Source organism: Plutella xylostella, chromosome 30 (assembly GCF_932276165.1).
Source record: "Plutella xylostella chromosome 30, ilPluXylo3.1, whole genome shotgun sequence".
Classification (NCBI taxonomy): domain Eukaryota; kingdom Metazoa; phylum Arthropoda; class Insecta; order Lepidoptera; family Plutellidae; genus Plutella; species Plutella xylostella.
In genome coordinates, this window is record NC_064010.1 from 4,228,086 (window position 1) to 4,248,909 (window position 20,824).

Here is a 20,824-nt window from a genome sequence, read left to right on the forward strand (position 1 = left end):
TACTCTTTCACGCCAAAACTACTGGAAGGATTTGAACGAAATTTGGTATACATTTGGTGTAGACCCTGATAAAAAACATAGGTTACTTTTTATCCCGGAATTCCCACGGGAAAACTTTTTAAGGTGAAGTGAAGCTCGCGGAAACAGCTATGTATATTTTATAAATCAGTTATAACACTTATTCTTTCCACCAAGGTTATTGGGGCTGTGAATGAGTGCCCTAAAAAGTACATGAAAGAGAACGGGTCGCTATTTTTAGACTGCAGTGACGTAGGTGGCTTATTATAATTACTAGCAGCCCTTAAACAAGTTACTTTCAAGTCAGCTGTTTCAAAATAGAATGAATGAAAACGGGATTGAAATTTACTGTTGAATGCTTAGATTAACAATATAAAGAACAAAATGGAGTGTCAGTGCAAAAGAAATACCCACTTGTGGCACTGAGCTCTTATTTTGAATGAGTTGGGTTAGACTAGTTGTGTTTTTCTTGGTACAATGGTTGTCATTGGGTTGAACTTAAAACGGTTTGACAGTAAACAAAATAAGGACAGTGTTTGCTGAGATATTTGTTCTAGGGTCTTGGATGTGCCCGTAAAATGGCAATAGGCCTGCCCCCTATTACATATGGACCAACATAACACTGGCGAAAAGTAGGTACGGCAATGCACCTCTGCCTACCCCGCAAGGGAGTACATTAGTACAAGGTGTGAGTGTGTGTGTGTTTTTTTTTGCTTTGTTTTTGTATGTGACTCATCATGTTGTTCGTATATTGTTAATCTAAGGTATTAATCAAAGAATGTAGTGTTCTTATGTGCCTAGCCGTTAAAACGTCTAGGTTTAATTGGCCTTTAACAGTTTAAAATGTCCAAAGGAAATGTCGCAAAATACCAGTAAGTACAGTTCACGCCACGTTAAATAACAATTGCTGTTCAAATTTAACTCTTAAGACGGATGAATTAAGCACGGCTTACAGTGAAATAGTATTGCGATTGCAGGATGCAGGTAATCCCACTGTACAGTCACCAAAACAGATGCAAACTACTTGATCCTAAAACTCATGGGTGTAAGTTATGATTTTTAAATTTGGGGCACGCAAGACAGACGCAATAAGGCCGCCTCTTTGTACTGTTTTATTTTTAAGTTTTGTTTTTTATAATTTTTCTTCTTGGTGCAAGTAAGTGTATTGTATTGTATGTAATTGTCTTGCTGACTGTACTTGAAGTTTAGTTGTGCAATGTCGTCGTTATTGCGATACAGAGCTGTTTATTAGCAAGGATAAAACCTTCCATCCAGGGCCCAATTCTGTTGGACGGGCGGGCGTCGATGACGAAATACATTGCGATATGGACACATTGGGTAGACGAGTTCTCGAGTGGATACCACGAACAGGCAAACGCAGCGTGGGACGCCCTCCTGTCCGCTGGACTGACTGACTTAGGCGGGTAGCCGGTAGTGGTTGGATGAGGAAGGCCGAGGACCGAGTGTTGTGGCGACTTGGGAGAGGCCTATGTCCAGCAGTGGATGATTATTGGCTGATGATGATGATGATGATGGACACATTTTTTATTAATAAAGAAAAGTTAACAAGCAGATGGTAGAAAAAAAAAACATTAAATAGGTAGGTATTTACTTTTATGTCACAAAAAGAGACGATGGCAGACCCGAGTTCGCATTTATCGATGATGGTCCCATCGTTTCCAGAACATAAACTAAATGCATTTTTTTAAAATATTTTAACTTACAAAATAATATTACCTGCTACTACTGTACCACCACTACCACCGACACATTAGCCATAGCCATTAACAATCCTTAAGAGCGTCGCTTGCCTGTCAAACTACTGTCAGGTTCATTCAAATTATGTCAGATTTGACAGAGAAGGACGCTGCCATGCTATATTATGGTTGTTAATGTTTTATGATCGGTGGTGGTAATCCCACAGGTAACTTTAACTACTGTACTGTAGGAATTGTTGAAACAATGCAGAGCAATCTAATTTTAAAACAATGTTGTCACGAGTTTATCCTGTTGGTTTTTCCTTACATATTAATAACTAGTTTTTGTACGCGAGGTTCACTTCGGCTTAAATGATTTCCCCTTGGAAATATGAAAACATCCAGCAATACACTTACAAGAAACGAAAAAGTACATTTAACAGAAAACATCCAGTAGGAAACGCGAATTACCTACTCCTAAACGGAAAAGGCTAGCTTAATGACGCCATCTGCAATACTGAAGTACATTTAACACGCATTAGGATATTACTATCTAAAAAAGTTTATATATATATATGTTATAGGTAGTGTTATATGTTTAATTAAATGTTTAAAAAAATTAGGACCATTTGGTGTCGCCAATTCGTAAGTGAAACGTTTTTGAGTTTACTCATTACAAACATACCCACAAAAATACAAACGTTTCGTTTAGTGTAGTGTCTATAAAACACGTATACCTACAAAATACAAGCGAGTAATGTCATTAGCCTGTCAATTAGTGCCCGACCATGTCGTATTGTAGTAGGAAACTGTTCGCCGCGTGTGAATCTAAGAACGAATACTCGAAAACTGTTTGGTATCAAGAGCGATATGTTAAACAAGTACGTATTACGTTTTTAATATTATATATGATATAAGCAATAAGGCCGCCTTTTTGTACTGTTTTTATTTTTAAGTTTTTATTTTGTATGTTGTTCTATTTTGGTGCAAATAAAGAGTATTGTATTGTATTGTATTGTATGATACGCGATTGGAACCTATACATTATACAGAATGTCACAAAAGTGGTAGAGTTACCCCATAGTAAAAAAAGTCACGTGACCAACGCAGATTCTATAGGGAAGACAATTTCATTTATTCATTATAAAAAATTTAAACTAACACTACGAAGTGTATTTCGCGAATTGTTAAAAGTCGTAGGACAAAATATATTCAGAATGACCGCCTTGGTTTAGCTTTACGATTAGTGTATAAGTGTACCACTTTCGAATTCGTATTATACCACTTTTGCAACTGTATGTACCTACCTACATAAACAACAATCAGATAAATTGCTCTCAATTATGAATAATTGTCTTGTGACAGGCCAGCTATGCTAAGAATAAATAGCAGTACCATACTGGCCTGATTTATAATATTAATACAATATTCTGTGTGCAACTGTTTGTAAAAAAAAAAAAAACACGCACTCACGCCTTGTACTAATGTACTCCCTTGCGGGGTAGGCAGAGGTGCATTGCTGCACCCACTTTTCGCCAGAGTGTATGTTAGTCCCAATGTAATAGGGGGCGGGCCTATTGCCATTTTACGGGCACATCCAAGACCCGAGAACAAATATCTGTGTTTAAACAATCTGCCCCAGCCGGGAATCGAACCCGGGACCACCGGCTCAGTAGTGAGGGTCACTAACCACTACGCCATTCGGTCTTCATTTTTGTAGATATAGATTTATAATCATCATCATTATCAGCCATAATGTATGTATTAGTCGAAATGTCTGCGGTGCGGCGCTGACCTGGGAGTTCACTCTATAAGACCAAAAACTATTGCACGACAATTGTCGTCCGATCGATCGTGGATTTAGAAAGTAACCCCCGTGGTCCTTAGCAGTGCCGGACGCTAATACAAAAAAATATATACTCTAAAAATGAAGTAAAAAATCCACTACCACCCAATGACACATCATCATCATCATTAGCCTATAGCAGTCCACTGCTGGACGTAGGCCTCTCCCAAAGCACGCCACGGATGCGATCTTTAGCTTTCCGCATCCAATCATAACCAGCCACCTTTCGCAAGTCGGAGGGCGTCCCACACTACGTTTGCCTAGTCACGGCCTACACATCCACACCCAATGACACACATAACAGAATAAAATCCACATCTATGAAATAATTGTGTCACTACACTATCACGTGAAAAAAACCCAAACAAAAGACGGTGCATTGCAGTTTTGCAACCGTTACGTCTCTTTGTTTTTTTTGTTGTCGGCAGAATGCGACGCAATCTTTGCCGCGTGACTTCCGTCGATTAAAAAAAAAATATTTCCGCCGGTTCTGTGCAGCGATTATAAGATTTGAAACCTCCGTTTACTGTCACTGTCAAAAAGGAAGGCAAATTTGGAATTTAACATGGAAAAATTACACTTTTGGAACTAACAAATTTGCCTAACATGGAAAAATGACACTTTTGGAACTAACTAATTTACCTTACATTTTGACAGTGACAGTTGACGATACGCAACGTAAACGGAGGTTTCGAATCCTGTGATCATACCTCTGAACTATCATGTTGTTTGTACCGAACTGTAGCATAGAAAGTGAATATCCGTCGACCGGTTACCCCAACACCGGTTCTAGCGACGTAATATCTACCAGTCTAGAACTAGATAATGATCATCGGGATAAAAAACATCTCGATTCTGGTATAATGCTGATATAATCTACGATAGCGGATATATACACATATATTACGATGCGATTAAGTTTTTAACGTTTCTCAGGCTAAGTGCCAATTTCTCCATTGTCGGTTATCTAACCGACAGGGATTGATGTATAAATTAAACGTCATCTCCATATTAAATTCTTGACAGATGTGTCAAATGTCAACCACTAATACCTGTTTATGCTCTAACCGACTATGGAGAAATTGGCACTAAGATAGAGCTTGTGATTTCCTTTAGCCATTAAGTATTCACTTGCACCAAATATTATATCTGATTTAGTGTTTCGTTTGTTAAATAAATAGACTACAGACTGTAGACTATAGACGGTCGAATGGCGTAGTGGTTAGTGACCCTGACTACTGAGCCGAAGGTCCCGGGTTCGATTCCCGGCTGGGGCAGGTATTTGTTTAAAGACAGATATTTGTACTCGGGTCTTGGGTGTAGATATTTATATTTAATATGTATCTTTCAATTAATTTGTCCGATACCCATAACACAGGCTCTGCCTAGCTTGGGGTCGAATGGCCCTGTGTGGGATGTCCCCACATATTATTATTATAACAGATCTATACGAGTAGGTATTGATTCATTGCATCTTGGCTACTGCAGTCTCCAATCTTGGGCCCCATCCAGGCCTGCGCACTATAAACCTCGTTTCTTAAGACAAACATAAAGAATCATTCATTTGTCACAGACAAAACAACCAAAAATACAGTAATATTTATTAATTAAGTAATAGTCAAGGTCTAAACTGCCCTCCTTAACTTGAACCATTTCCCACCACGCTGGTCCACTGCGGGTTGGTGGGTTCACACATCTAGATGTGCTAAACTCATAGAACTCATCGGTACATGTCAGCGCCGGGATTCAAACCCGCATCTCTGGTGTGAGAAGCGACTTCCCGACTGAGCTACCACCGCTCCTCAACTAATATTTTTATGTCTATTTTTAAGTTCTTTGTAGTACCCACATTCAAGTGTACGGTATTAAATTTATATTAGGTTAATCAGTTAGTTGATAATACAGGTGTAATGGCCTTTAAATGGAATGATTAGATAAAGTAAGATAAAATATGATTAGATAGCTACATGTGTGCATACCCTACATTTTTATTAGTTACCTAGTTTAATTTTACCACTTATATATTACTTTTCACCTATGTAAGATGATTCCTGTGACTTTATGGAGAGTTTTGAGTTTTACGGATCTAGTGAATATATCCCATTTATTTGGTTCTACCTTTTTGGCATAAGATTTATTTGCCTAATCTCGTATTGCATAGTAACGTTTGGTCAAAGTCTCGTTACGCCGAAAATCGTATGGCATAAATCTCGTTTAGTAAAAAGTTATTTCGCATAACATTGTTTAGCCTAATAATGGTATGGCCAAATCTTGAATAGCCTAATAATGCTATGGCATAGGTTTATACAAAGTAATAATATTTGTTTGGCTTTAACTTTGACGGAGCGTCTCTCTATAGCGCAAACTGGTGCCTTGTATTGTTTTCGCTGTTTGGAAAACGCTCCGCTCCGCTTCGCTGCGCTCCGCTTTGGTTTTGATGAACATGTGCACCTAACACGCTCCTCCTCGCTTTGCTCGTCGTCGCACCTATCTTTAGGTTTCAAAGGGGTTTGTAATAATTATATTGCTCGTTAACTTTAGATTTTTTAATCATTCAATATCGTGATTTTCGGTATGTATGAGAAAAATACCCAGTTTGTACATTTACTCCATACTTAATATATTATTTATTAAGATAATATTAGGAGAAACAAGATTATACATAGGTATAGACGAACATAAATTTGAGCAAACGAAACTTAGGTGTTTAAAGATTGTGCCTAAAGAGTTTTAGACGAAACGAGCCTTATGCCACATAAGTCTTGGCAAAGTGATGGTTCGGCCAAAAAAGTTTAGACCATACGAGTTATGCGAAATGAGTTTTGGTCAATAAAGATTATGCGAGATGAGCGGAACCCCATTTATTTATTTATTTACTATCACACTACATAGCATTACAGTTAAAAAGAAAACCCTTAGAGCTACATAGAGGCACAATCATAATAATACTTAGTTAATCATAATATTCTCATATTTATCCATCAGACTCACAATTTTTTTACCCATAATCCATATTTAGATTCTATCGATTTCGTCCATCGAATAAATTTTCGTTAGATGCGAAATTCGCGACAGTGTTACTGTTAGTTCTTATTTGTTTACTTTTTGAATAATATTTTATGTCAAGTCAGTCCGTGACTTCACCCAGGGTTCTAGCTGAAAACCAGCGCTATGGTTTATCATAGCACCAAGCTGAGCTAGAACCCGTTTCTGCACCGGGAAGCAACACCCTTGCTCATTTTACTTTACCTTTTTTTTATTATTTGTTTTATTATTTATTTTTTGTGTTGTTTCCGTGTGTGTGTGTGTGAAATAAATGTATTTTCTTTCTTCTTCTTTCTTTCTTTGTTAATAATACACTCACGAGCAATGAAAAAGTTTCATTGGTAATATTTTGACGCGCCGTTAATGTACTCCAATGTTGCTGACGGCGTCATTAGTGCCAATTTCTCCATTTTCGGTTATCTAACCGACCAGGGATTGGTTATCAATTATACGTCATCGCCACATAAAATTATTGACAGATGTGTCAAAAGTCAACCACTAATACCTGGTTATGCTCTAACCGACTATGGAGAAATTGGCACTTAAGCTAGCATTTTACAATGCGACAAACTTATCTGTTCCGGTGATAGCGAACTAAATTTATCCATATCTCATTACTTATGAATTGTATATTGTAAAAAATTGGATGGGTTTATTAACACCGCAAGAGCGAGCAAACTTAAAATCTTATAGTATTAAGAAATATTAGACATTTATGTGAGCTGTCACCGAAACAAATAAGGCTGGGTTGCACCTTTTAACTTTAACTATTACAGACGTCAAATCTCTTGAAGATTGATCTGTCTCGCCAAGAGATTTGACGTTTGTAATAGTTAAAGTTAAATGGTGCAACCCACCCTAAGGGTTGAACACTTGTCCAAAATTAATAATGCACATGCAGATCTTCACATCCGAATCATTAAATCGTAAGAGCTTTAAAAATAACACTTGCATTTTGCACCTTGTTCGAAAGAAATAGGACTCAATATCATGTGTCACATAAATGAAAACAACCGATCTGTCAAAGATTCCTATGCGCATTATCAATTTTGGAGCACTGTAAGTTTGTGGCACTGTAGGTTTTAATTTGGTGCTATGTCACTCCAACTTTTTCACTGCGCGAGTGTATAAAGTTTCCGAGTTGCGACCGCAAACCGAGGCATAGGTTGTGACCTCCTTGCATAGATCGTCGGCCTTTTTGGTGAAGTTATGAAATTTATGTTGTCTATGATATGCCAATGCCTCCCAATGTTTTGTGGTTACAACTTTAGCATGTTAGGAATAGGATGAAATAAGTAAGTAAAATGGTTTGTGAAAAGTGACACTTTTTACTTGTTTTTTTTTAAGTTCAACCTATTTATAACGTTTTTGAAGTAAAACCTACCTATTTATAACCTTTTTGAAGAAAAATTGTGACATTATTCATTGGTATGAATAAAGTCACAATTTTTCTAACCGATCTCACCCTTACTAATATTATAAATTCGAAAGTAACTGTGTCTGTCTGTCTGTCTGTCTGTCTGTTACTCTTTCACGCCAAAACTACTGAACGGATTTGAATGAAATTTGGTATGCATATGGTCTAGACCTTCAGAAAGAACATAGGCTTTTTATCCCGGAATTCCCACGGGAAAACTTTTTAAGGCGAAGCGAAGCTCGCGGGAACAGCTAGTTCAAAATAAGAGCTCAGTGGTCGAAGAAAAGTGTTATTTGTTAAGAAGCTTCTTTTTACTGACACTCCATCGTATGGTTGACATAATAGACTGTATTAAAATATCGTTTAGAGCCTAAACTTTGACTGAAGGTTAACTGGTAGAGAATGCTACTAGCATTGAGTTCGCCTTTGTACAATGTTTTTTATTTGCAATAAAGAATTTATAATAATAACAATAAACTTTGAGAGCCGCTGGTTTACGTTAGATCGCGTGCTCTCGTATCTCGGAACAATAACTTACGGTAAAAAGTTTCAACTGGACATTAGCATGACCTCTGACTCTGACCTAGACATGGTCGGTCATTTCCTAGGTCGATTTTAGTTTACGTAGAGTTTTGAGGATGCCGCTGATTATTATTATTATTTCGTTTATTTTCCAAAACATATTATAATAGGTAAGTACAGTGGTCTGTGAAGTAGTAGTAAGCCGGGTAAGCGCCCGCCTCTCACACCAGAGATGCGGGCGATCCCAGCGCTGACTACAATGTAAACCATCGCAAAAAATCGTCGAAAAGTTCTCACCTAAATTCACTTTTACCAACTCCCCATATACCTATTTTACAAGTGCAACGAACTTCTAATAAGAAAACTCCCACGATAGTACTCTTACATCTCGCCTCTACCACAACGCAATAAGGTGTACGATGACCGTTGAGTGAATAATGGACCCTATTTCGTTGTTATAAAGAGTTAATGAATGGGTGCCATTGTGACCGTTACGATCGGTCAAGTAACAGGGCATAGGCTGTGATAGTTGTTGCTACTGTTGAAGATTAGTCAGACTTAGGCAGAAGAATGTCTACAGAGTGTAGATTTACAGGGTGTTGCAAAAAGGGTATACTATGTATTTTTATATTTGTGCAATAAAGAATTAAATAAATAAATATACTAAGCCGAAACCAGCATGTGCACTGTGCAGCATGTTATATCTAAGCCAGCTACGTCTTCGGAATTCCCTATATACTTACCGGTAGTTATTTTAAATATTAATCAAAACCGTATACTAAACAGAAAGAAATAATTATTTTTCTACAAAATGAGGACAATTCTATCAGTGGCATCTAGCGTCAAGTAGTGAAACTAATTTTCAACCTCAATCATTTACTAATAAATTACTTAATAATCATGAGTACTAAGTAATTAACGATACTAAAGCAGCGTTCTGCTAATAATTTTGAATTAAATATGTTTCAGAGCACATGCATTGATTTATTTGAATTAGCGGCCTTATCATTAAGAGCAAAATCTCTTACAGGCAACCTTCTGTGCACCTAAATGTTATCTTCCGAATCATGCAGCGCGTTTCTTAGTCGCAATGACTGTAGTTCTCCATCTTTTTTATCTGCTTCTGTCATGTCATGATACCAGAAATTAAAACGGTTCAATCTACGGTTTCCAAAGGCTTAATAAAAGAAGCTTCAATGATGTTTTGTCACGGACCATTAATTAAATAGCGTTCGTTGACCGGGTCCATTGAAGACTCTGGTCTCATTCTGAAATGATATTTTAATATACCTACTTATGTACTTAATAATTATGAAAGGCAAGAGCAGCATAAGGATTTTTATTTATTTATGAACACTTTATTGTACGTACATCTAAAAACAAAAAAATAAAATTAGAAGAAAATACAGACAATTTACATATAAACACTCACACCTTGTACTAATGTACTCCCTTACGGGGTAGGCAGAGGTGCATTGCTGCACCCACTTTTCGGCAGTTTATGTTAGTCCCAATGTAATAGGGGGCGGGCCTATTGCCATTCTACGAGCACATCCAAGACCCGAGAACAAATATCTATGTTTAAACAAATATCTGCCCCAGCCGGGAATCGAACTGGCTCAGTAGTCAGGGTCACTAACCACTACGCCAATCGGCCGTCAATTTACGAAGGCGGGCTTATTGCCAATACGCATTTTCTTCCAGCCAACCTGTTAGGTTAGGCTTTTGAATGTGGTGCTCGTCTCGTAGAATATTTAAAATAGAAGCTCATTTCATATCGCTGTGTGATAAAATCATTAAAATTATTTTATAAAAAAATAAGGTTTTCTCTGCATCATTTCTTAATTAATATGCCTCATGGGTCTATGTAATTAAATCCGATGAGTTTAGTTTTCTTGTTTGAGAAACCTGTGAAAGTCGTAAGGCTTATTGATATAACATTTCTGTCTTATCGGAATTAACCAACCAATTAATTACTTCGTGTGAACTGTAAATTCTGTATAACTGTACCTCTTTTTATGGAACCGGGAGGATAAAACGGAAAAGTCATCATACATCCATTGTGGCATACCAACCCCTGCACTCTTACTTTTTGGTCGTCAGAAACCGTTGATATTGATAGGGATCAATTGAGCGACAAATTAAACAAAAATAGGGTAAATCGTGGTATAACTGGCATGCGTCAGTAACTGGCACTATGACTATAAAAGTAAATATATTAAGCTTTTGGATATAGTAAGGCCATCTTTGATCTATCTACAGCAATCTCCAATCATTCATTGATATTACAGTTTAATTTTACACCGCTAGGTGGGTATTTTCCGGGGCTAGAAATTATCTCAGTCAAAGCGGCGAAGATCGCCAAAAAAATGCTCGTGTGTTAAGTTTTTATTAAGGAGACACCAACATTTGTATGGCCTGTTTTTGTGAAAATAAATAAGTTTTTTATAAAGTGACAATAATAAGGAAGTAGGGAAAGGTCTAAACAATATCATAATAGCCTGATTCACTGTGATTTTGGTTGCTTTCGAGTTATATTTGAGGGTGCTAGTTACTGAAATGTAATTTATATCTTCACTTAGTAACTGGCACCCCCCTGCCAGTTACTAAAATTTTGGGTTTTGTAATTTTAAGCTATTTTATGCCTTCTATCGACAGAAAATACGATTTAAAGTGCACTGTAAAAACCCCCAGTGTCTAGTTAGCTTTGTTTCAATAACTGGCACGGGGCTGCCAGTTACTTATTTGCATAGATTTTTCTATCGCACCAGTAACTGGCACTTACTGGTGCGGTAAACATTTATTTCATGTTTCTTTTCAGAAAAATCACTAAAATCAAGGCAATCATCATCAGCAGTCTGTAATTGTCCACTGCTGGACCTCTCCCAAGCAGTGACACTGCACTCTGTCCTTGATCTTCCTCATCTAGCCACCGGCCAGCTGTATAAGGTCGTTGGTCCAGCTAAAGGTATCCCCCACTACGCTAGCCTGTTTGTGATCTCCACTCTAGAGCTGGTTTGCCCCACTGGTCATCGGTTCTTCAGCAGCTATGGCCGGCCCACTGCCACTTGAGCATACTGATTCTAAGAGCTATATCGGTCACTCGAGTTTTCTTACGGATTACCTCATTTCTGATATGGTCCTTCAAAGAACCACCAAGCTTAGGTCTTTCTAATGCCCACTGATCGGTTTTGAATCGGACCAATCCAACCACGTCTTACCAGTAAGACGCACTGACTGAAGACCTTAGCCTTCAGGTTTTGTTGTGAAAATTTGTCAAAACTTGCCCTATCATATCAGTCCAATCCAGTAACATGTTGAATGCACCTTGCAGCTTAGACGAATAGTTTGTCAAATGTAGACATAATAATATTGTTGCTGCACTAAGGCCACAAAGCATTTTACTGAGTTTCTGCAGATTGCCACTGTGAAATGGCGATGTGAAAGGTGTTGAAGACATTTCCAATGCATTGGTAAACAGCTTCGGGATATAATTTAACACCCCCCTGTCTCCTCTTGTTTTGTGGTCCTGGACTTGGAAGGCATCTCATCCCAACACCTAGATATAACGAGGGGATTCCAGAACTGCCCAGGTTTCGATGTAATCAAAGGCTTTCTCATAGTCCTTGAAGAGCTTGATAGAAAGACGGTTCGTGATGACCTTATTCAATAACTTATACATGACTTATAAACAAAATCGGTCTATTCTTCTTTAATAAGGTCTTATCATCCTTCTTGAAGAACAACACCAAGTTCTTGCTCCACGCCTCCAGTGTTGTGCCAGTATGAAAAAGCGAATTGAAGAGCTTCTGAGGCTGTTCAAGGATAGTAATAGCTTTTAAAAGCGCTGTACTATCTATGTCTTTACCCAGAGCTTTGTCCTTTTTGAGCTGTTTGAGGACTATCTTAATCTTACCTCTGTCGACGTCTAGAAAATCGTTAGTGTGGTGGCGTGTTAATGGAGCTCTGTAATCAGTGAGCAAGTGAAGCTAAAAGCCGTAGAAACCTTAAATTTCCCCATGAAATTTCAGATTACAGGCAATTATACTACCGTCAGCAGTCTTCAACTTAGCCAGGTCACTTCTCCCAAGCTGCTGAATGAACACATCAAGGTCAACAAGCATTTGCTGTCTCCATTTCCTTTTCCAAATCCAAGGGTTTCTCGATTTGTTGCATCCATATGGACCCACGATTCGTCGCATACTTGTACTGTCATTTTGTCGTAGAAGTCGACCATTACACCGGTGATTTTGAGTCTTACCGGTACAGAACCTAGACAGGTAGTTGTACATTACCTAATATCAAATATATTATTGATTTTAGAGTACTTATTGACCTAATTGCATGATTTTTTAAAAGGTGCCAGTTACTGAAACATCATGTGACAGTTACTAATTTTTACTGCCAGTTACTAGGTTTTTTGGGGGTAGTGGATATAAACTTCATTAAAATCGAATATTAATCTTATATCTTTACAATTTATGCCTATAATTGTTCGTCGTCTTATTGCCAGTAATTCAAGCCTACCAGAGCTTAAATCAGGCCAATACTTTATTTTTTAAATATTTTTTTGTGTTGCAAATCGCTTAAAGTGCCAGTTACTAGTACTTTTACCCTACTACAAATCTTAGTGAAACTAAATAATAATTATAACCTGTGTAGGTACTAAAATGTATGTTTTGTCTTTGTTTCAGGACGAAAAGATATACGACATTCCGTGCAACTCGTCCCCAGAACCTGAAACGATAAGCAAACCAAAATTCGAATTCGACAAACTCCGTTCTAACTTTGAAACCGGTTTTCAGAACAGCGATACCGAAAAAACCGTTACCCAGAACAATGACTTCCAAACTATTGATAAAGGTATCAATACAAAGCAAACCGAGACCAACGAAACACTAGTAAAACCGGTACCGTTGAAGCCGAAACCGGTATTAGTGAAAATGGCGAGCGATTCGAAAATGTGCAAGTCATCGGAGAATTTGAGCGAAGAGTTTCGGACGGCGAGGAGGAATATTGAGAGGAAAATCGCTACCGAATCGAGAAGGTACCAGAAGAAGGAACGAAATGCAACCGCTTTGAATAGCGGTATTGGACTGTGCATCGCTAAAAGGGACAGGAAAGATCAGCTTGACGTGGACAGAGAAAATGTGAGTAATTTTTTTTTATTTAAAAATATATTGGATGGCCTAGGTACTTATTTACTTTTAGGAAAGAAACAGAACCAGTGGGGAAACAGACCCCTTAGCATGAATTTTCATCGTGAACGTGACGTGAAATTACTTGATGAATTTTGTAGGGAAAATTTAATTTTTGCCACAGACCGGCATGGGGCGCTGTTCATATTTTCATACAAAATTACTCAATGAATTCTACTTCACGTTCACGATGAAAATTCATGCTAAGGGGTTTGATCTGACGTAACAGGCAAACGACGCTGTCAGGATTGTTAATGTGTCAGTGGTGGTAGGGTAGCTGGAGGCATACTAAGGGTCAATTCAGACGTACCACAACCATACCACAGCCACAACCACACCACAACCACGCCGTGTTGTCGGGCGTTTGTATTGAAAATGAATAATCTAATTCACACGTCCCACATTGCCGTTGTCATCGACCACCTGTGTAATACGACCACATCGCAACCACATCGAGTCGGCAACGCTGCCACGCGGCGGCGGCACCGCGGCGACCTCCTCTCCCTATTAACTGCATACGACCACGTGGTTACCACATCGCAACGACAGAGACAACACAACCACATCGACATTTTGTTGCTGCCACAACGCAACTGCAAAAAGCCGCTGTCACACAATTCACACGTAACCACAGCTTGACCACTGAAGTAGCATAATTTATTAAACACTACTTCCATTTATTACTGCAACATCTCCACTTTAACTGCAACGTGACGCACGCAACTTGTGCCTAGTAAGCACCAATTGTTATTTATAAGATTATGTTAGATTTTGTACTGGGTTCACTTCTAATTATGGATTAAACACATCAAGACCAATCAGTCTCTTTTACTCGTGCGTCGGCCTTTATTAGATGGCGACCCTGCCTATCGAACCGAAGACGATACAAGGCAATTGTTCAAGACAATCTGAAGAACGAAAATAATCATGGAAAAACTCAATCAAAAGAAGAAGTTATCATTGCACAAAACGCGAATGGAGCAGCTTCTGCCTCGACAATCCAGCACCACACCCAGAAACTAGAAATAATCGAAATCCTGATTGGCGTAGCTGTATTTCTATTGATGGTGGCCCTCATCTACCACATCATTAAAAAGTGTAATAAACACTTCGTCCGTACAATTCAACGGGAGCTGAACCGAAACAACATCGCGACCATGTCCCGCACTGAACTAACCACCAGTGCCGTCTGAAGAAAGAAGGATAAGCAAGAGGAGTCCAGGGTATAGCCCGGCCCACTGGAGTCCAGGGTATAGCCCGGCCCACCCAGCAGCAGCCAAGCAGCCAAGCAGCCACGTAGATGTCCACCTCCAGCCGCCAGCCCGTGCGAGTGCGACGACCGAGGACCCGCCAACACGTGTTCCGGCCTACATAACAACGTCAGCGACCGACCGAAGGTATCGAAACTAACATGATACATTAATTTTCAGATATTTAATTTAATTTGTGTAAAAGTAGACTAGGCATAATGTTATAGTATGTCCCAGCAATTAAAAGAATTGCATCATAACATTAATTTAATCAAAGAATATCTAGTTAAAATTGGGCCTGAGCGCCGTAAGCAACAAATAGCTTATAAAAAATTACAAGAGGCTAATGACCAGTATAGTAAACTCGATAATATTTTAGTTCGGGTGAACCAAGAAATTAAGGAGAAACAACTTGGTAAGGAGTGCTGTGAATTACTCCATAAATTAATTAGTGACGTACATATAACTTATCGTAAGATAAAAGGTCTTCTATCCAGTTTAGATAGTTCTAGCCAAACTGAAGATATTGAACATAGGATACAGCATAAATTATACAAAATGGCCGATTCTTTTGATATCAAAACTGCAATTTCCCTATTGCCTGTAATGACCGGACAGGAACAAGTGACCAATCAATTAATCGATGGTATTTTACTATATAGCTCACTTATAAATGATAGTAGTAAAAATACTTTGATAGATTTTGTTCTAAAAACGAGACTTTCAGCCAGTGCAAAACTGCGTCTGAAAAGTACCTACAGCAATGTCCAAAGTCTGGTCGATGACATTCGAAAATATCTTTTGCCGAAAAAATCAACAGTAGCGTTACAAACTCAGTTGTTTTCAACTACTCAAGGTCGAAGATCAATAGAGAATTTTGGAACAGAAATTGAGGAACTATTTGTAAATTTGACCATAGCCCAGGCAGATGGAGATTCTACAAAATATGACGTACTTCGCCCCTTAAATGAAAAAACCGCAATAAAGCGGTTCTCAGACGGTCTTTCCGACCAACGGCTGAGTACCATTATTGCCTCGCGACAGTTCGAGTCACTTCCCGATGCTATTAGAGCAGCACTAGACGAACAATCTATGTGCAACCAGCACCAAAATCAATCATTGCACTTCCAGGACCCTCGCCATACATCGGCTGTACCACAAAGTTATTATAATAATAGAGGTTTTCGTGGCCGAGGTAACTATCATAACACAAAATACAATAAATTTAATAATTCACAAGACAATAAGCCAGGTCAAAGAACTTTCTACCGAAATGTAGGTCGAGGCAATAGGTACACAAACAGCTGGCGTGGCCAGGCGCAGGGCGCACGCGGCGACCACTCGCGATTTCAGCGAGTTCAGCACAACGACTCCGATGACGTGCCAAATTCCGAAGAAGTAGAATTTTTTCGTGACCAAACAGAATAAAACACATTCAATTTTAAGTTTTAATAATTTTTTTGAGATTAGATGTGGGCTAAATTCAGATGATGAATTAAAATTATTAGTCGATAGTGGAGCGAGTCTATGTGTACTAAAATATGAATGGTTATTAAACAGTAGTATTTTCAGTAGCTAGGTCCTTTGTAAATAATTTTATTTTAAAGTACGGAATAGTAAAAGAGGTCATAACCGACCTTGGTTCTGAGTTTATGTCATCAGTTTTCAAGGAAGTCTGTAATCTACTGAATATTTCTAAACTACACTCTACCGCATACCACCATGAAACGTTGGGAGCCTTAGAGAACTCTCATAAAAACCTAGGAGCTTACCTTAGGATACAGTGTGATAATAACAATACTGATTGGAGCAGTTGGCTTCCGTTTTGGTGTTTCTCCTATAATACCTCGGTTCATACCGAAACTAAATATACCCCATTTGAGTTAGTATTTGGAAAAGTTTGTAACCTACCTAGTAATTTAAAAAATACAGTTGTGGAACCATTGTATAATCCTGACAGTTACCCATTGGAACTTAAATATAGACTCGAAAAAGCTCAATGTGACGCTAGAAATAACTTGTTACACAGCAAAGAAATTAGAAAGTTATATTTTGATAAAAAATCAAACCCTGTTAATTATAAAAGTGGTGATTTAGTTTTAATAAAAAATCAAGTAGGTGATAAGTTAGATAGGATTTATATAGGACCTTTCAAGGTCATAAAGGTTATAGAACCTAATGTTGTAATTTTAAGAGACAATAAAGAATATGTTATTCATAAAAATAATACTAAACTATATTTTATGTAACATGAATTAATTACTGTAGAATAGTCACTTAGAAAATATATTATGTTATGATATAGTTATAAGTACCTATATAATATACTTAGTTAAAGTCCTTTTAATACTTAGAAAATATATTATGTTATGATATACTTACTTGTTATGTACTTAGTTAATTTTTTTTAATACTTATTATATTTAGATAAAAATGTGAGCCAAGTAGTATGCCTCACATTTTTTTTTGCAGAACCCCGGGGATGAAGGGTCTTTAAGGGGGAGATGAAGTAGCATAATTTATTAAACACTACTTCCATTTATTACTGCAACATCTCCACTTTAACTGCAACGTGACGCACGCAACTTGTGCCTAGTAAGCACCAATTGTTATTTATAAGATTATGTTAGATTTTGTACTGGGTTCACTTCTAATTATGGATTAAACACATCAAGACCAATCAGTCTCTTTTACTCGTGCGTCGGCCTTTATTAGACCACATTATGTCGCTGCGACGTGGTGTGGTTGTGGTACGTGTGAATTGACGCTAAAACATAGGTACAGCCTAATTCTCATGGGATTAGTAGTGGTCCGAGACACACAGAAACAAATGTTGATGTTAAGTTCCGTATAACATAAACTCGTACAGTTGATGTCCAATAGTGTATTCTTGAAGGCGAATAAACTATTTCTTTCTTTCTTTCAATATAAATATGCTGTGACAACCAACAATAACAACTATCGCGATCCAAATAAATGAAAATTTATTTATTTACAAAACTCATGCAACATATTTTACGCATAATTATGTTAGTTTACATATATTACCTTATACTGCGTTATTAACATAATTTAAAACAATTAAGAATCTATAGGTAGGTACTTACTAACAAAATTTTATTAAACGCTTATAAGTACACAATTTAAGACTTAACTTAACCCTAGAGTAGTCGTGCCTTTTTTTTGTGACGCGAGTGCTCGCGTGGCGGCATTTTGCCGCCGATATTAAAATGTATTTTTTGGACACTTAATAATTACGAAAACTTATAAATGTATATAATTTGAATAATATGTATCATATGGTATTAGAAAAAGTAATATTTATAGTTTTTTATATTATAATTGTTCATTATATGAGCTATCGTTCATGCTTTGGAAAAAATTCTGATCTTTTAGGAATAAATTTGTCTTAAGCCACACAAAATCAACAAATCTCAAAATTATTAAAAAAATTGACCTTATCGTCATCTACAGCATTTATTTCAGCAACACAGTCCTGAAACATGAACACATAGTGTTCGTTGCACAGTAACTTTCTTCATGTATTGCACCCTTTTTTGACCCGCTATTTTTCTTATATGGACATAGTTATAGGCATGTACCCTCTCTTCTTTAGGGTGTTTTTTGTTGGTCCCGTGGTACAAAACGGGAGATTTGTACCACCGGACCAATAAAAAATACTTATGTACTGTCCATATGTAAGATTTTATTGTTATACGTGGTGTAGTTATGGGCAGAGCTATTTTTTCCAGGTAAATTCATCGTAAAATTAACTTACGAACTAACTAACTTTAAATTAACTAACGTTAGTAAATTAACAAAGTCATATCGTAAATCAAATGTAAACTGAAATAGATACATACCTATATTATATTTACATTAATATTACCAAAAAAACTGAAAAATCAACAATATTTCATAACAATTGTAAAAAAAAATAACTTTAATTTTACTGACGCGAGTGCTCGCGCTGTGAGCGTTGGCCGCCCCGTGCGACACACTCTCTTCAATTCTCTCTTCCTGCTGTAACCTGTGCACTGAATTTCTCCAAATTTACGTAACATGTAGGAGAGAAGACCGAAAGGGCAGCTACATAGGCGCTGGACCTTGAGGAGTGCATAGTTAGAAAAATAATAAACATTCTAACAGACTAAGTACCTATTTCCATGTAAGTATATTTTTTTCTAACGGGTAATGGGCGCTGCATGCTGAAACACAGGTTATACCTAGTTTAGCGGCAGATGCTAATTTACTTGTCACTGATTTAATATCATAATTTATGTTTAGGTTTAATTAGAGATTTAAGTGACAAATGTGTAACAACTTTTTGGAAATAAATTATCATTATTCTTTGCTGAGGGCGGCAAAATGCTCATAACGAGAGCATTCGAGGGTTAAGTAAAGTAGGTACGGGCAATGGTAAGAATATGTTGGATACAATTTTTATTCCACCTAAACTAGGTCTAGCCTGTACTATAGGAAATATTTTTTTAGTCCAGTCAGGTTACAATGACATGTAGTCTTGACAATAAATATTATTATGTGAGGTACGAGTAGTATCACTTGATTATATTAGATGATAAGTTTTGATATTTATAAAAGCCTCATGACATAACGACGTAATGGCAAAAAAATTATCGCTTTATTACCTGACATTATGATTAAAAAATTTACCGTTATTATATTACTTATCTCGATACCAAAAATTTCGTGGAATCGAAAAGGACGAAAAATAAAAGGCGGCCTCGAGAATAACCTTAAATAACCCCGAAGCGGAAATAACGGTATGAACTTGACTCGAATATCGGTTCCCGCAATTATAAACTTCCTTGACTCACAGAGTACAGCGATTGCAAATGTCACAGAATAATATTATGACAGTTTACCGATCGATCAATTAGTTTAAATGAAGCTTAAGGCTACGCTTTTTAGTATTTTGTAATAAATAGCTGTGTGGTTTACCGAAATAGACACCGATTTTAGGTTCAACGTATCTATTTAGCTCTAAAATTACCTATTGGGCTATTTAATGCAAAAAAATATATTGTAGTTATAGTAGTTAAAATGAAAACCTTGACAAAGTAAGATAATTTTGACAACACATTTTAATTTAAGCACGCTCAAAACATTAACCCCCTTATTCATAGAAAAGTTACAATACGTTTTAACTAATAAACTGTTTTGTCCCTCTCTGTCAAAGAACAAATTGTTCTTTGTCGGAGAGGGACAAAACAGTTTATTAGTTAAAACGTTTTGTAACTTCTCTATGAATAAGGGGGTAAGTATGTAAAAGTACTTATTTTTCGATATATTTAAATGTAGAGTACAAGTTTTTCGCGAATTTTGAAATTCTGATTTCATTTTCGGGTTTAGATATGCTGCACATGTAGGTTTCGGCTTAGTATACCCTTTCTGCAACACCCTGTAGTATTTTATAACTCTAGTATTTTATATACTTAAGTATCTATATAATTTACAGCCTTATCCACCACAGTCATGTTCATGAATGTTGTTCCTAGTAGTTTATTAGTTCCTATTTATTAATATTAACAATAGTTGTCTATGTCGTGTGTTTGTTTTTGTACATGTATTACTAACACTTTGATCCATGTTGGTTGAAAAATAAATAAATTATTAATTATTATATCATTCATATTTCGTAAAAATTTATTAATTTGATCATAAACCTCCTTAACTTATTGTCTTTGACCTACCGAACTTTCGCGTTGCAGTAAATTGAATCATAATATAAATAAACTAAGTTTATCTATTAACTCATTTTTACATGTTTATTAGCCTTGTTATTGCGTTTAATTAAATTATAGGACACG

The 20,824-nt window shown here is 37.0% G+C and overlaps 2 protein-coding genes across 3 annotated transcripts in view; both read left to right on the forward strand.

The window, feature by feature from the left end:
* LOC105393138 (DENN domain-containing protein 2A) overlaps positions 1-20,824 on the forward strand; it is a 79,403-nt gene that overhangs the window by 33,316 nt on the left and 25,263 nt on the right. Inside the window, exons 1-2 of one of the 2 annotated variants that reach the window (XM_048631967.1) lie at positions 2,489-2,596; positions 13,240-13,695. In XM_048631967.1, the coding sequence (XP_048487924.1) occupies positions 2,504-2,596; positions 13,240-13,695 (549 nt within the window). In that variant the 5' untranslated portion in view covers positions 2,489-2,503. Of the gene's footprint in view, positions 1-2,488; positions 2,597-13,239; positions 13,696-20,824 lie in introns of those variants that run through there. The other variant, XM_048631966.1, reaches the window with a different exon arrangement.
* Positions 14,679-16,541, forward strand: LOC125491053. The gene has a single exon (XM_048631968.1). It carries the CDS (start codon positions 15,222-15,224, stop codon positions 16,419-16,421), a length of 1,200 nt encoding a protein of 399 aa, XP_048487925.1. The 5' UTR covers positions 14,679-15,221; the 3' UTR covers positions 16,422-16,541.

Coding starts and splice junctions, on each gene's coding strand:
- LOC125491053 (XM_048631968.1), top strand. CDS start 15,222: ATGTCCCAGCAATTAAAAGAATTGCATCATAACATTAATTTAATCAAA.